General features: G+C 43.3%; 1 protein-coding gene across 1 annotated transcript; it reads right to left on the reverse strand.

The window, feature by feature from the left end:
* Nucleotides 1-9,038: 9,038 nt before the first annotated feature.
* CMTR2 (cap methyltransferase 2) lies at nucleotides 9,039-15,507 on the reverse strand. Its single transcript, XM_004584187.2, has 2 exons — nucleotides 15,463-15,507; nucleotides 9,039-12,117 (listed from the first exon to the last, which is right to left on the reverse strand). Exon 2 carries the CDS (start codon nucleotides 12,096-12,098, stop codon nucleotides 9,804-9,806), a length of 2,295 nt encoding a protein of 764 aa, XP_004584244.2. The 5' UTR covers nucleotides 12,099-12,117; nucleotides 15,463-15,507; the 3' UTR covers nucleotides 9,039-9,803.
* Nucleotides 15,508-15,628: the final 121 nt, after the last annotated feature.

Here is a 15,628-nt window from a genome sequence, read left to right on the forward strand (position 1 = left end):
TTTTTTTAAAAGACTGATTTGAAGTGGAGAGAAACAGATCTGAACGGCGGGGAGTTGACCTCCATCCCAGGGAATGGCAAGAAATAATTTCTGTACAACATAGGCTGGTCATTTGAAGATGCTCTGCAGCCTGTTCCCATGAAAAGGCTCAAATTCAACAGGAAATATGTAATCCTACTAGCTAATGGAGTCAAGGAATTGGGCCAGAGTCTTCAAGAGTAGCTAAAAAACAAGGGACCAAAATCTCAGGAAGATGAGAATCAAAGAAATATGAGCACTAGCTTTTCTCTGTAATTTTTGCCCAAATCATTCACCAACCTGTGAGCTGAAAATGTTCAGAGGAGATGAGATTGTAAGTAAAAGACAGTAACCAGATTACTAAAAATAAATAAATAAAAGATACATATCCAAAAATGACAGAAAAACCAACTAAGCATAACTGTCAGGTACTTTCAAAAATGGGAAACTGAGTCTGGAATTCAAAGTAAAATGCCTGTTAGGACAGAGATTTCAAAATTATCAAACACGCCACCCACAATGTTTTGAAAAAAAAAGAATTATGAGACATGTGAGGAAGAAGTATTATATAATTCACACTTATGAGAAAAACAGTAAAAAAAAAATTGGATTTACTCAGATAAAGTTTCTCTAATATAAGTAATTAAATGATCTAAGGAAAATATGATCATATGGAATGAACATAGGGATCGTAAATGCAGAAAAACAGAAACTGTAAAAAAAAAAATGTAGTCAAGCAAAAAGCACAATACTGGATAATAAAACATCTGAGATTTAAAAAAACAACAACTCACCAGACAGAATTCAGAATTAACAGCTGACTCATGACAGCAGAAAAAAAGGTGAATAAACTCAAGGACAATGGAGAAATTTGGCAGACAATACATAGTAACCAAAATGAACATCAACACTGATTGTAACATCCCCTGCCCCTGGATAAGAGGTGCTGAAAATGAAACATTACCACTTCTCTGTGTGTGTGTGTGTGTGTGTGTGTGTGTGTGTGTTTCCCCACCTTAACTTCAACTAAAATGCGAGGAAACACAAAGCAATGCAAATTGAGATCCATTCTGCAAAAATGACTGGTCTAAGTTGCTTATAAGAAAAAGAACAGCTAAGAAGTCTCCTAAGTAAAGAGACTTTAAAATCAAATACAGGGCTTAGCATGACTCAATTGCCTAATCCTCTCCTTGCAAGTGCCAGGACCCCATATGGGTGATAGTTTGTGTCTTGGCTGTTTCACTCTCATCCAGCTCCCTGCTTGTCGCCTGGGAAAGCAGGGAAGGACAGCCCAAAGCCTTGGGACCCTGTACCGGTGTGGGAGACCCAAAAGAAGCTCCTGGCTCCTGGCTTTGGATCAGCTCAGTTCCAGCCTTTGCGGTCAATTAGAGAATAAACCAGCAGCTGACAGAAAATCTTTCTCTATGTCTCTCCTTCTTACTGTAGATCTGTCTTTTCAATAAAAATAAATAAATCTTTTTAAAAAGATAGAGTGTATTGTTACAGACTGTCTCTTGAAGGAGAGGAAGCTATAAAGAACATTATTAGGGAAATAGACGCAATGTGAATGCAGCCCAGGTGGGCAACATCCAGCCTTGCCAATGCAACTACTGGACATGGAATTCAGTAAATCCACAGCAGGCTAATATGTGAGCTGATAAATTAGTACAGCCCAGAGACAATGCTGTAACCATCCAAATGGCCCTTGGCAGAAAAAGGATTCCCTGCCCCTGGTGTTGTATCAATATTAAAGGTTCTGATTTTGATCAGTGTACTGCAGTTGTATAAGGGAGTTTCCCTGTTTTAAGGATACACACTTAAAGATTTAGGGATAAAGGGATACAGGGCTGCTAAGTTATTCTTGCCAAATGGTTCCGATAACAGAAGTATGTATATTCACAGCAGGATAGATAGGAGGAAAAGCTAAGAGCTGAAGAATGTGGACAAGCAGTACGTAGGAGTTCCTTGTATGCTTCTTGGAACGCTTCACCTTGACAATGTAGTAACATGAGGTTACTGAAAGTCACTTCGCACTATTTGAAATACCAACTAAGAGAATAATTAATTAGGACACTAATTAATTAGGACACTCTGGGAAATGGTTGTAGTGTCTCCTAACTACTCTATAACCCAGCAATTTCACTGCCAGTTACATATCTGTCATGTTAAACTGTGGTGCCTGCCACAAGCTGTCATGTTGAACTCTTAATGGCAGCACCTCAGAAGGTGACGTCACCTGGAAATGGAGTTGTTGCAGGTGTAAATGGCTGTGTACAATGTTGGAATGAGGCAGGTTGTTAATTCAGCATTAAAAATGTCATATGAACATAGACATTTAACTAGGGGGATCTCCCTGTGAAACCTGGAATTATGCAATCGTAAATCAAGGGACTTCTATAAAATTAGAAGGAAGGCCTGGAACAGATCCTGCCCTAGAGCCACTACAGGGAGGAAAGTCCAGCCAACACTTTGAAATCTGAAATCCTGGCCTCCGGGACTGTGTGAGATAACAAATATTTTTTAAATCACTTAGTTTGTGGCTACAAGAGCTCTAGAAAGCTAACACGACATCTAGTGAGAACGAACTCGTGAGTGCACCAAACAGAATGTACAAGAATGCTCATAATAACCCACACTGGAAACATGCCCAGTGTAGGTCCACAGTAAAATGAACAAACCATGGCATACTCACACAATGAAAAACTACACATGATACAATACAATCTCACAAATACCACCCGGGAAAAGAGCCAGACATAAATGAACACATGTGGGATGACGGTGTTTACAGATAGTCCAAACGTAAGGTCCATCTCGGATGTCAGAAGTCATGTTATCACTGTGGGAGACAGTGACAGGCAGAGCGGGGAGGAAGACTCCTGCACTTCTAACCCACTGCTCCATCTAGGTGGCCATGATGCTTGACTGAGTTCTAGCTTTGGCAGATAACAAGTTAATTAGGAAGGTATCCTGAAGAATAAAAATAAAGCTGGAGGAATCACAATTCCAGATTTCAAGACATACTACAGGGCAGTGGTCATCAAAACAATCTGCCACTGGTACAGAAACAAAGATCAACGGAACAGAATAGAAACCTGAGCAGTGAGCCCACACATGGATAGCAAACTCATCTTCAACAAGAGAACTTAAAAACTATCCAGGGAAAACAGTGGGGAAATGGGGAGGGAAGAAAGGGCCTATGGACCTGGGATTGGAGGAAGGCTGGATGGGGCTTTTCCCTTTATTTCTCCCCTGACCCCAGATACAAGGCGGAAAATGATGATATTAGTATGAAAACAACGGCATTACCCACTTTCCTGTAGCCCTTGACCCTTTGTATCTTAAGTAACTAAGTAAGATTATCAAAAAAATAAATATATAAAGTTAAAAGAATTTAGTGTAACAGAGAACAAACAGCTGATTAATTAGAGTTCTTCGCTGCCACCTGGCATTGTGGCACAGTACTTACGCCACTACTTGGGCTGTCTGCATTCTGTGTTAGAGTGTCTGACTCAAGTCGTGGCTGCTCCGCTTTGTCCCAAGTCCCCACTAATGCACACCCTGTGAGAAGCAGGCGATGATTCAGGAGATGGGCCCCTCACATCTGTGTAGGAGACCCAGGTGGCATTTCAGACTCCTGGTCTAGCACTAAGAACTGTGGGCATTTGAGGACTGAACCAATAGACGGAAGCTAGAGTTCTTTCCAATAAAAATGGGTTAGACACACTACCTGTCAGATTTTGATACAGCATCAAACAGGCACAATTACCTGAGGAGGTGGTTAAAATATTCCTCCCCTTTCCTATTAAACATCTGTGGCAGTTGATATTTTCTTAAGTACTTCAAACAACATATTGTAACTCATTCAATGTAGAATCAGCTAAGAATCCAGATGTATCCCATTACAAACATAAAGTTGCAAAAATGTAAACAATGTCACTTATCTTGAACATGTTTCATTTCAAAATGTTGTTTTATAACACATAAAGGCTTATCGCTGCTGTACTTATTTGAGAGGCAGAAAGAGCACAACAAAGAGAGCTCCCTCCTCTGGGTTCACTCCCAAAATGCCAACGAAGCCTGGGGCTTGACAACGCCCACAGCAGGAACACGCCCACCTGGACTGCAGGAATCCAGTCACACAAGCCATCACCTGCGTGTCCAAGGCCTTGGCGGGAAGCTGGAGTCAGGAATCAAACCCAGACACACCTATGCTGCGTGCGTGGGCATCTTCATCACCGGGCCACATGCTCACTCCCTAATACTTCTCTTTAAATCTGTAAAGCAAACATTTCCTGTTAGTTTTCCATGGTAAATACCAATGGACACGGCTCCCATAAACAAAAGCTTTCTGGGTTCTTCAATAATTTTTAAGACAATATAAGGAACTCTCCTGATTAAAATTTTTTGAGAATCACTGCATGGCAGACATTCCAACTCATGTCCAGATGTTGTCAGCACTGTACAGAAAATCTACAAGATGAACCCAGCACACACTGTGCCAGAAGCTACCAGAGACCACAGAATTACACATTAAAAAAAAAAATAGGCATTAACACAAAGGAGCCCTTCCTCCACCCACTCAAATAAAATGGCGTAATTGGAGCATCAAGTGGGAACAAGAGTTGGAACTGACTAAAATGCATTACATGCATAACCAGACATGAATTCCCAGTTTCAAAATAATCGCCCACCACCACCACAAAGACCCCCGGGTCACCTGTCCACGCAGAGGGTGGAACACGGGCAGAGGACGCAGTACCCAGTAACCCGGGAAGCATGAGGGGCCGGGGCCAAGCCGGCTCTTCCCGAGCCTCACAAGGACTGCCTTCTGAGGACATGCTGCTCAGGGGTTTCAGAAACTCCCACCAAGCTCACCTCCTGGACAGAACTGGATTCTTCCATCAATCTGTTGACTCTGAGATTTAACCATCTGCCCAAGACTGGGAGACAAATTGTGTCCAAATTACAGCAGGCATCAACAGATTCCTCTGAAAACCGGTGAAGGCCTAAAATTTGCCCAGTTGTTCTTGTACAAGTTTTCAGAAAAAAAAATTGATAATGGGTATATTTTCATAACTCCAAATACAGGGGGAAAATGCCATTAGAAAAACACTACAACCCCTAACAGATGCAACATCAACATTCCATGGACGCTAAACTTCATGAGAAACAAAATAATTGATGGACCAAATTGACCTGTGGCTGGGTTAATCTTAATGTCCTTGAGAACAAGTAACTCTTCATGCTTCTGATCAGGAAAGAAAAACAAAGTACACAGGCCATTTGTGAACTATTGCCCAAAGCAATCAAGCCTCAAGTATCGATTTAAGGGAAATCTGTGGAAGAGTTACCATTAAAAAGTAATCACAGAATGCAGAAAAGGTACAGAATAACCAATTCTGCAGAAATGACAAGAAAAGTGTTCTGATCTCAAAGGATTGACTCATAAGGCAGACTTCAGAAAATACTAAGTAAAAGCAATGCTGGATCCTTACTTGAACCAATCAATGGCACGGGGCATTTCTGAGACAATACTGATTAGATATTGGGTGGTTTTGTTAGGTATGATAAAGCGTTTTTCTGATACACATAGGTGTGTGCTTTCCAAATTTAAAACATTCCAAGAGGAAAAGAATAACGGGATGCATCAATTTCACCACAAATTCTGAGTATCACAGAATATAGGTAAGGGTACAAGGGGCTTGCTGAATAATTTCAATTTTGTTCCTGTTGGAAAGTTATCTGTAATAGGGGCTGGTGTGGTGACTCAATTGGCTCATCCAACATTTGCAAGCACTTGGATCCCATTTAGGTGCCAGTTCATATTCCATCCACTTCACTTCCCATCCAGCTCCCTGCTTATGGCCTGGGAAAGCAGCAGAGGATGGCCCAAATGCCTTGGGACCCTACACCTGTGTGGGAGACACAGAGGAGGCTCCTGGCTCCTGGCTTTGGATTGACTCAGCTCCAGCTATTGAAGCCATTTGGGGCATGCACCAGATGGAAGATCTTTCTCTATAAATCTGCCTTTCCAACAAAAATAGACAAATCATTTTTTAAAGGTATCTGTATTAACAAAGTCAAACAATACCTACAGACACTTATACAGATAGCAGGGCACACAAAATGAGTACAAGTCCTGCACTTTTGTGACCCTGGCCAGAAAATAAGAGTGAAAAAGGGACTGTGCAAGACCACTGAACAATCCCGGCACTGCAATGACTCCAGGGAGAGGATCCTCTGGAATCACCAGGGAGCTGGAGGGAGGGTGTTTCCTCAGACAAACAGGGAATACAGGCCCTTGCTCTGGATTTTCTTTGCTCACCTACCACAGACTGACTTTTCAACCCTCAGATTCACTGGGAACAGAACAGAAACACCCCAAATGCCTCCAAGGTGTAAAAAGACTAGTATATCTGTTGCATTCTGTAATCTGAAAGCACAATTTAAAAGACAGAAAGATGCACGAGCACTTAGAATACAGGCACGCATGCCAAGAGCAATGGAGTACTTTTAATGCAAGAGTCTTTTCAAAGAACAAAAACACTTCGTAGAAAAGGGACAGTCTCCATGTTTTCCTTAAATCACAATAGATTTAAGTCATAAATTGAAGATACAGCTGCAATATGAAACATTCAATAATACTAAATGTCCTATTATAGACCAAACTAATGCTGCTGCATTTGGTATACAGAAAGATTTTAGCCATTTAGCCTATGAAGACACTCCAGAAGACACAAGGATAAAAAATCCTAAGAAAATGAGAAAAACTCGTAAGAAAAACTCATAAATGAGTACACAATCTACATGGGAACACAGGAAACTAGAAGTTTGAGTTTCTACTGAGTGAAATCAAATGCTGAGGCTGAGTGGTAAGAACCTTATCAAGCTCTTGACTAATCAAAAGCAGCGGGCACCCTCACGTCCCGGGAGCCACACAGAAGCCTCACCTCTTCCCAGATCATCCCAGTATAAGTTGATATTTGTTCTTTTCATTTTGTATGACGGTCAAGAAGGCAACTATTAAAGTGATTCAATCACAAGAGAGTGAAATAAAAGCACTTTATTTTAAATTTGCAATGTGTATGGATTATCTCCCAATAAACATTTCATTCCTCTCTTTTTGAGGATTATCGTTTCAACTACATATCCTGAAACATATCTATGGACTATCAGTTATTACATGTAGTGCCAAGCTTCAGCCTACGTGCTACTCGGTCCGTTAAGCCAATCTGAAAAAAAAAGTTTACCAAAGAGAAATTAATTTTTAGTAATGAATTTGAAATATGAAATGTGTTTTGCGTTTCAACATTTAAATTTTTTATATCTAGCACTGCTTCTAAGGTCCACGTAAAACACGCTTTACCTAGTTTTTTAAAAATGCAAAAAGCTAGGGAGGGCCCATTATCAAATAATTACTTCTCTTCAAAATTAACTATATAGTGAAACAATCTTCAGCCAGGCCACGCCTAGCTGTACCACTGATGCAAAATAACCTGCCACCATTTTACTAGAAGGCAATATTTACATTACATCCACATTTTGTTCAAATTAAAGTTCATTAAATATAAGGCCTGAATATATCTGTGTATTGTCTTAGTTTTTTCAGAATATAAAAATGAAATATTTTGCAAGACAGAGCTCCCAGCTTCTGGCTTCAGCTGGCCCAGCCCCAGGAACTGCAGTCCTGCGGGGACTGACCCAGCAGATGAGAATTCTCTTGCTCACGCTCACAATCTATCTCTGAAAACTTCTGCCTTTCAAATGAGGACATCTTTTTTATTAAATCTTCTATATTTTGCTTAGAAATCTTTAAAATGCTATGCTTACAAAATTTCAAGCAGTAATCAATTTGATAAAACATGCCAAAACCTTTCTCATGTTTTCCTGTTCTCCTCTGCTCACTAATTTTTGGGGTACCAATTTTCCTCCCCTTTCAAAGAGAAATTCCTGTACAATACTGGTACCTGCCATTTTCATTCGATTCAATTTGAACATTCAAATCAATCTCATCTCTAAAGCAATCTGAATTCAATAAACTGATCGAACAGCAGCAGATTTCAAAACTTTGTTTAAAAACGTATTCTAGTATACCCCAAGGGCTATACATGATGATAAAGATCAATGTGTAAAACACTAAACAGTCAATACTTCTTTGAGGGGCTCACACTTTCATCTAAACCCAGGCTGTCAACTTCAAACAGCTAAAGTAAGTATAAGAAACACCAGTCTCTATGAGCCCTAACCTAACACGGCATAAAAACTATTAAATGCTGGCAAGTTTTCTCTGCTGCTAATCTATTTTCTATCAGGCTCCCACCATCATAAACTGGAACTCCTTCTATAAAGTCTGCAGTAGAAAATCTCCAGAAATCTACCTCTAATGTGCACATCCTTCCCTCCCCAACCCCACCCCTGATGTACTCAATTTCTTTCCCAAAGTAGATGTTCCATAAATATTACAATATTAAGGACTAAATTTTAATGAATACAAATCAGAGGAAATGAAGGAACATTAACTCCCATTCAAATCTCTCTTTTAAAAAAAGTCTGTTTCCAAGTTATAATTTTAACTTTCCCTATGATTCTCTTTAAAAAGGATGAACACAAAAATCACTCTGCTAATGACTTTATTCATGAATCTATAATGGAACTCAAAATAGCAAAGACATGAAAAATTTTCAGATGAATATTTATCAACCAAATACATCAGAGAATACATCTATTTTTCATATAACAAAATGCCTAAAAATGCACATGTGGGAATATAAACATTCTCCACTTTGTGAAGCTTACAATGAAGAAATATTTAACAGTTTGCCAGAAAGGCTCACAACACAAATATACAATTTGAAAGAAATCAAATGTGATGGATAAAATAACCATTTTATGGCTATCGTAAGGGCAAAGTGTTACATTCATACTGAAAATCATCAAAAACTTCAAATGCTGAATCACCATCCCGAAAGCGTTACTGTTCTCCAGTCCACCCCTCGCACACCACACTCCAACATTCCCAGTGACACTATAAATACTTCAAAATGTTAAAAGTCCTTTCATTCAGATTATTTCATACAAGTCAAAAATTTCATAGCTAAATTAGGCTTTTCATGATTATAGAGGATTAGACAGTTTTTCATTGCTTTAAACGTAATCTTTGGTTTGTAGCTGCTCCGTTCTTTTTTTAGCTGGATGGTTGTGGCTGGTTAAATATTCATAGAACCAGCATGCCAGTTGCATCTCACTTGACATAAAATCAGGACGGGGTCTAAGGACTATGAATGGCACACATCGAGACGAGGTCCCTGGAAGCCCCAACTGCTGCGGCCAGGGCTGCAGTAAACCAGCATTGCCGAGGAGCGACTGGCCGCCTCCATCATCGACCTCTGTCAACTCCTTAACTGCGCGAGTCACTGAGAAGTCGTTAGCTGGAAAACACCAGTCACCTGAAACGAAGGCACATGGGTGCCAGTCTGCAGATCTGACCACCTCACCTGCGTAGGCAAGCACAGGTGTGACCACACCCTGCATGATACCCACGGCTCATGTTAAAGGTTGAACACCACCACTTCCTGGGACAACTCCAGGCCAGCAGATGGACAGAAACCTCCTGGAGATCTAAACTGGCGGACGGTTTTCCAGAATGACAAGAAGCTGGAGGTTGCAGAAGCAGCCCTTGTCCTCCAACGAAAGATAACGAATCAAGAGAGCCAATGGATGCAATAAACACGAGAAACTGCAAGAAGTCACAAAGTTGAATCTCAGAAAGGCCACGTCCCATTTCATACTGCAAGGCTGCTGAGTTCTCTCTCTCCCTGAATAATTAAATGTAAATGTCTTTTGGCAATGGCAGCATTCAAATCCCACAAGAAATTAAGTAATGGCCTCTTAAGGAGCACCTCCATTGGCACAAATTGTAAAATCTGCTGGGGAGAATCAGAGTTAAGCGCAGTGCTCAAAAGTTCATTCACATGCTGCAGGTGCTGGAAAACAGGACTGGGAAGGTCCTGATAACCAACACACAGCAGAACTGCGCAGGTCCTCAGGGGCTCAGAGGAGGTGGGGCAACAAAACGTGACGAACCTGAAGCAGCTGTGAAGAACAAAAATCAAACCAGCCATAAATCTCGTTAAACAGGAAAGTATCGGCAAAACCATAACATCTCCTGCCTGAAGCTGCTGTAGCGAATGCAGAAGACAGTCCAAAAATAACCGCTGGTAAGTGGGGTCTCCATCATGAAGCAAGGAACAGCTGAAAGTCACGAGTTCAGCTGACTCCAAGAGGCAAATTTCCATGGGCACGTGCATTTTGATATCCCAGAGAGCGGGCAAGCCCGCGAGCAGGCACTTTGTTGGGTTGCTGGCTTCCGCAACCTGCTCATCCTGAAGGCACCTGATGAGGCTGAACACCTCAGAAAGCACCAGGTCGCCAGAAAAAAGGTGGCAAGAACAGCAATACTGCTGTTTGGGCCTGGGACCCAGAGCCCAAGCGCCTCCTAATGACTTCTCAATTGCTTCATTGAGAGTCTTCAAGACTTCACCGTCGCAGAAAGCGGAACATTTGACCTTCGGCAGTTTCTTGCCTTCTAAAACAGTCCAGGAGTGACACTCAAGGTTGGAAGCTGTCCCTTCCAACAGAGAGCTCTGCCCGGGCTGGTACACGGCGTGCTCTTCTGCCCAGCTATTCAAGTACCCTTTGGCCACTTTCTCCTTCCACGAAAGGGTTTCCAGCATCTTCCTTTCATTGTAAGTTTTGAAATTTCTGTTCCTCTGCCCAAACCACTTTGTATTTGTACTACAACCAATATTAGATTTTTTTACTAACCGGTTATTTTTGGAAAGAGGTTTCAGTTGACATTGCTGCATGAAATATTGCACAGCACAATCCCTTAGATTATTCAGTTTCTCTTGCTCCTCTTTTTCCATGCACTCAAACAGACGGATGTTTTGGGAAATAGTCTCCAGCTGATATCTATGAAAGAAAGTACAACATTCTTCATGTCTTTTAAGGAAGGACTTGGGAATTGCATGATGGGGAAAGAGAGCTTTCCTGGTCATTCCGGTCCCAAAATTCAGCGTCATCTTTGATAACACAGGAGAGATGGCTTCTCTTCCCTTGTAGCGGAGACACACCACATAGACTTCTGAGTTCCCTGCCTTGCTAGTTGCAGGTTTGAAAACATGGACTTGGTCAAATGAACAGTTCAGCAGGTACATCAGGTTGATGGAGCAATGTTCAAACAAAGTAAACATCTTCAGGACAAAAGAGCCACCATTTCCAAGAGTGGTCAGAGCGGTGACAGCTTCACAGTAATGCAAAGAGGAGACCAGGGCCTCCTGCTCACCTGGGTTCCCTTGGCAGTCAAAACTCCCATCCGCAGTGACCAGGTGCACGGTCGCCATGTTGCTTACAAAATGCTGCAGTCCGGTCAGGTACTTTGGGGTCATGATGTCACCAGTGTTATCGGGACCAAAGTACCACCAACGCAATGTATTCGCAATTAGTCGGTCATCCATAATCATCATCAGATTGTCATTTGCCTCATGGTACGGATTTAGGGTATTTGCTACCCAACTCCATTCACAGGGGAACTGGTAGGACTTTAAATAGTGATTGAGGCTAGCGATGAAAGCCCCAGGAGCTTCACAGAGGTGCACAGAATTCAGTTTTTGGTTCTGAAAAGCTTCCTGCGGAATGAGTGGAAAGTTGCACAAAATCTCATGGAACTTACACCACGCCTGGGTGCAGAGCTCGGCATTCGCAGCTTTCCTCACGTGAGAGATGATCTTCCCCGCTTTGTTTGTGAAGGCTGTGTGCTCGTGCCACTCATCCAGCTTCTTATCACTCAATAGGTTTTTCACTTCATTTAGGGAACGTTTCAGATCAAGAAACACAGTCAGTTCTGAGTGGTCACAGGTGAAAATCTCTTGCGGACTTGGCAGCTGCCACTCACCATTGAGTGGCTTGCTGTAAGGGAAGTTCTTGGTGAACAGTTCAGAAATGTCAGCAAGTACCTCTGGGCTAAAAGCCTCTGGCTCTGCCATCTGCTGAACTGGGGGCTTTCTGCACTTACTCATTTTCAAGCCAAATTAAAATCTAGAGAGAAAAACACACAATTAAACGAAACAAACAGATGAATAAGTCAAGTCCCATCAGAGCAAATTTACTCGTTTTTGTGACACACCCCTTAAAATGCCGGGAGCTGACAGCAGCACAAGCTCTTACAGAATGACCCAATGTGCAACGAAGCCAGAGCAAAGGCTCTGCTAGTCAACAGAACTGAGTTCAAATCCCAGCTCTGCTACTTGCAGCTTGGTAAACGGCCTTGGGCAAATCGTTTTGTATCCTAGGATTCAGTTTCCTACTTAAAGACAAACCTTTGTTCAGAGGATAAAACACAGCGGCACATACACAGCACACACTACAGAATGTCAGTGAATGGCAGCTACTACTATCGTACCAATAACCCATCAAATCCTTCCCCGTGGTTCTCTGCCCATGGCTGGCACACCAACCGCCTGGTCTCAAACACACACATCCAGAGATCCATCTCTGAACAGCTCTACAAAATAAATGGCTTTTAACTTTTTTTCAGTTCCTTTCATACCTTGCCTGCTTCCGGGAAGATTCTGCACATGAACCCGCTACTGGTCCTGCTACCAGGCCTTTGTGTCAACAACCACTCTACTTACTACCAGGACCGCTAACCTTGCATATTTCACTCTTCAAACAAAGCACACCTTTCGGTAGTACTAACTGTTGCAGGCTGATCAAACCTAACCCAGAAATGAATTGGAGGCAGGCTCTTAGAAGCTCAGGAGTCTGTTCACCTGCTGGCACCAACCAGTGGACTGCTCCATTCCATGATATGTGGAAGAGCGGAGCAGTCCTGATGAGCCATGTTCAAGGATTCTTAAGCAATCAACTAACAGAGCACTGGCACAGGAAGCAAATCAATCAACCAAGCTTACATCAGTGCACAATACAAATGATCCAATCAACTGTAGGAGCATGGAATACAGATACCCAGTTTAAGCATTATGCATTTTAAACTATCCAATCAGTAAGAGTCACATCTCACCTAATAATGAACAACAGAACCAGGGGAAAAGGTATTCCATTCACAGAAAACAATGTGGGATAATTAGCCTACTTCCTGATTTTTAAAAGGAAAGCAAGATCTCATCCTGCAATCAGGTACCATCCTGTGATAAGCACTGTCACTCCCCTTCCAGGACTTTCCAAGAACCCAAGGTTATGGCAAAGGTCAGGTTATGGACAAGTTCCAGAAATGTTTCAGAAGACCTAGTCTGTTTCCTATTTTTGTCTGTGCTGTCACACCAATCACCCAAATAGGCCTGAACTATACTCATCGTTTTGTAAACTGCTAGAACTGAATTCTTCCCCTCCTGCTTGATGCACCACTAGTCCACCTGGCATGTCACTGAACTCCCACTATTCCTTCTTGCTCCTAAAACTCCGTAATATGCTCTGGTAGTCTAACTGTGAAATGAAACAGTATTTTTATTAAAGACATAAGCAAATATTCCACATTTTCTCCTAGACAGGAAGGATTCAGTTCATGAATTCTGTACTTACAGGGCATACCAATCCCTTTTTTAAAAATCTCAGTTTGCTAAATGTGTAAACACTAGCAGATGTTTGAGAGATGAACATGAGCTGTGAGCACAGCTGTCCTTGTACTGAAGGTGTCCGAGTCCCAGATCCCAGCACCTGGGGTTAAGTCCTGGCTGCACTCCCAGGTCCAGCCTCCTGCTAACGGGGACCCCAAGAGGTAACCCAGTCCCTGCCACCACGTGGGAAACTTGGGCTGTGATTCTGGCTCTTGGCGTCACTCTGGCCTTTGTGGGGATCTGAGAAATGAATCTGCAGATTTGTTAGTCTTGCTCTGCCTCTCAAACTTTTAAAACACTTTTTAAAATGCACTACTGCCATAGTACAATATCCAAATGACTTCATTCCAGCAGCCTTTGCGTCTACGTTACTTTACCACATTTCATCATTTTGTGTTTATGTACAACAGTGTTCACATGACCAATGTGTACACTCTTTGAAGTAACAGGTGTAAGTATTAGTACTTAATATTGTTTAGTAATAACAAGGTATTACTACTTAGTACTTATTACTTAGTAATAATACTATGCTTGCCAATTTATGGACAAATTACAAGTAAAAAGCTCCTGCTCACAGTCACAATTACCCAAGAGCATCTTTTCCTTTCTTGCCTTTGGGGTTTTCGTTTCATTTTCAGTTTAGTAGCTATGCTCTTAGACAATTCTGAAGGCAAAAAAGCACTTCTGCGTTAACTGAAATCCTAAACAAAGGAAAGTAACAGGAACTTGTCTGAGTTCACACTGCTCACACTGGACACTACCCACACGTCTGGAGCTCCACCGTGGTTTGGAAGACGCTGGGTTTCAGTCACTAACTTCCTGTATCAACTCCTGGTTATGGGTACTCTGTGACATCTTTCCTTAGCTAATACACCATCACCTTCAGCCGAAGACAACCGAGGCCATTCCAACACTCCCTGTTGATTACAGATCTCATCAATGTTCCAGCCACACACCATCCCCACCTGGCGCAGTCCGAAGGCCCCCCAGTAGGCCACTCCCTCTGCCTGGGGCAGGCACCTGCCTAACTCTCTCACCTGCCAGGGTCAGCCACGTGAAGCCCACCCTTACTGGCTGACTTCTACAGCATCTTGCATTTCCTCGCTAGAGGCATTCCCTTCCTCCCCACACTCATTTCCCCTCTAACCTAGTTTCTTTGCGTTCACTGAAGCGTGTGGTTTACAGGATATGGGGGGGGGAGGGGAAGGACATGTTCCAGTGATGTGATGTTCTGTTCCTTAAGCACCATGCCGAGAGCTCTGCGGCATCATAATGGGGGGAGGGGGGGAGTCATTCTGATATTACAGACTCCAGTGTGAAAAGTTACACCGTTCCCTGCCCCAAGACACAAAGAGGACACTTGTAGAATTCCTGAGCCGAACAGGAAGCCCTCATAGGTGTCACACCTCCGGTTAGCCCTCAGAAAGAGTTAGAAGTGTTTTTGGATAACTTCTGCTTCCAGCAACCGGGAAAATGACAGGAGGTGTCTAGTCTCCAGGGCTGCAGGCGAGTCGCAGCCGAGCAGTCGGGTTCCCGCCGGGTGTGGAGCAAGCTCAGGTCCCGCTCCCGTCTCGCCCTCGGAGAAGTGGAAGGAGGCCCGGGCTCTCACGCCGGCCTGGGGGACCTTGGCTCACGACCACCGGCACGCCCACCGTCTCCGTGGGCGCTCCCCTTCCCGCCCCCGCCTCCCCAGGAATGCTTCCCACGGTGTTCGTCACTCTACGTCCTCGGCACACCCAGCCCCAGCACAGGGAGATGGCCGAGCCAGGAGGCCGGGAAGGCCGCTCCTCCGGGCACCCGGACGCACCTGCGGGTCACGCTTCGGCCGAAAGCCCCGACGCGGCTGCCCGAGAGCCCTGCCAGTGCCACCGCGCACGCGCCTCCGCGGAGGGGATGGCGTCACGACGTCCACGTGACGCAGCCCCGCGTCCTCCCGCCGGATACAGGAAGTCGAAGGGTCAGTCCCCCTCCCA

The sequence above is a fragment of the Ochotona princeps genome, chromosome 16 (assembly GCF_030435755.1).
Source record: "Ochotona princeps isolate mOchPri1 chromosome 16, mOchPri1.hap1, whole genome shotgun sequence".
Lineage (NCBI taxonomy): Eukaryota > Metazoa > Chordata > Mammalia > Lagomorpha > Ochotonidae > Ochotona > Ochotona princeps.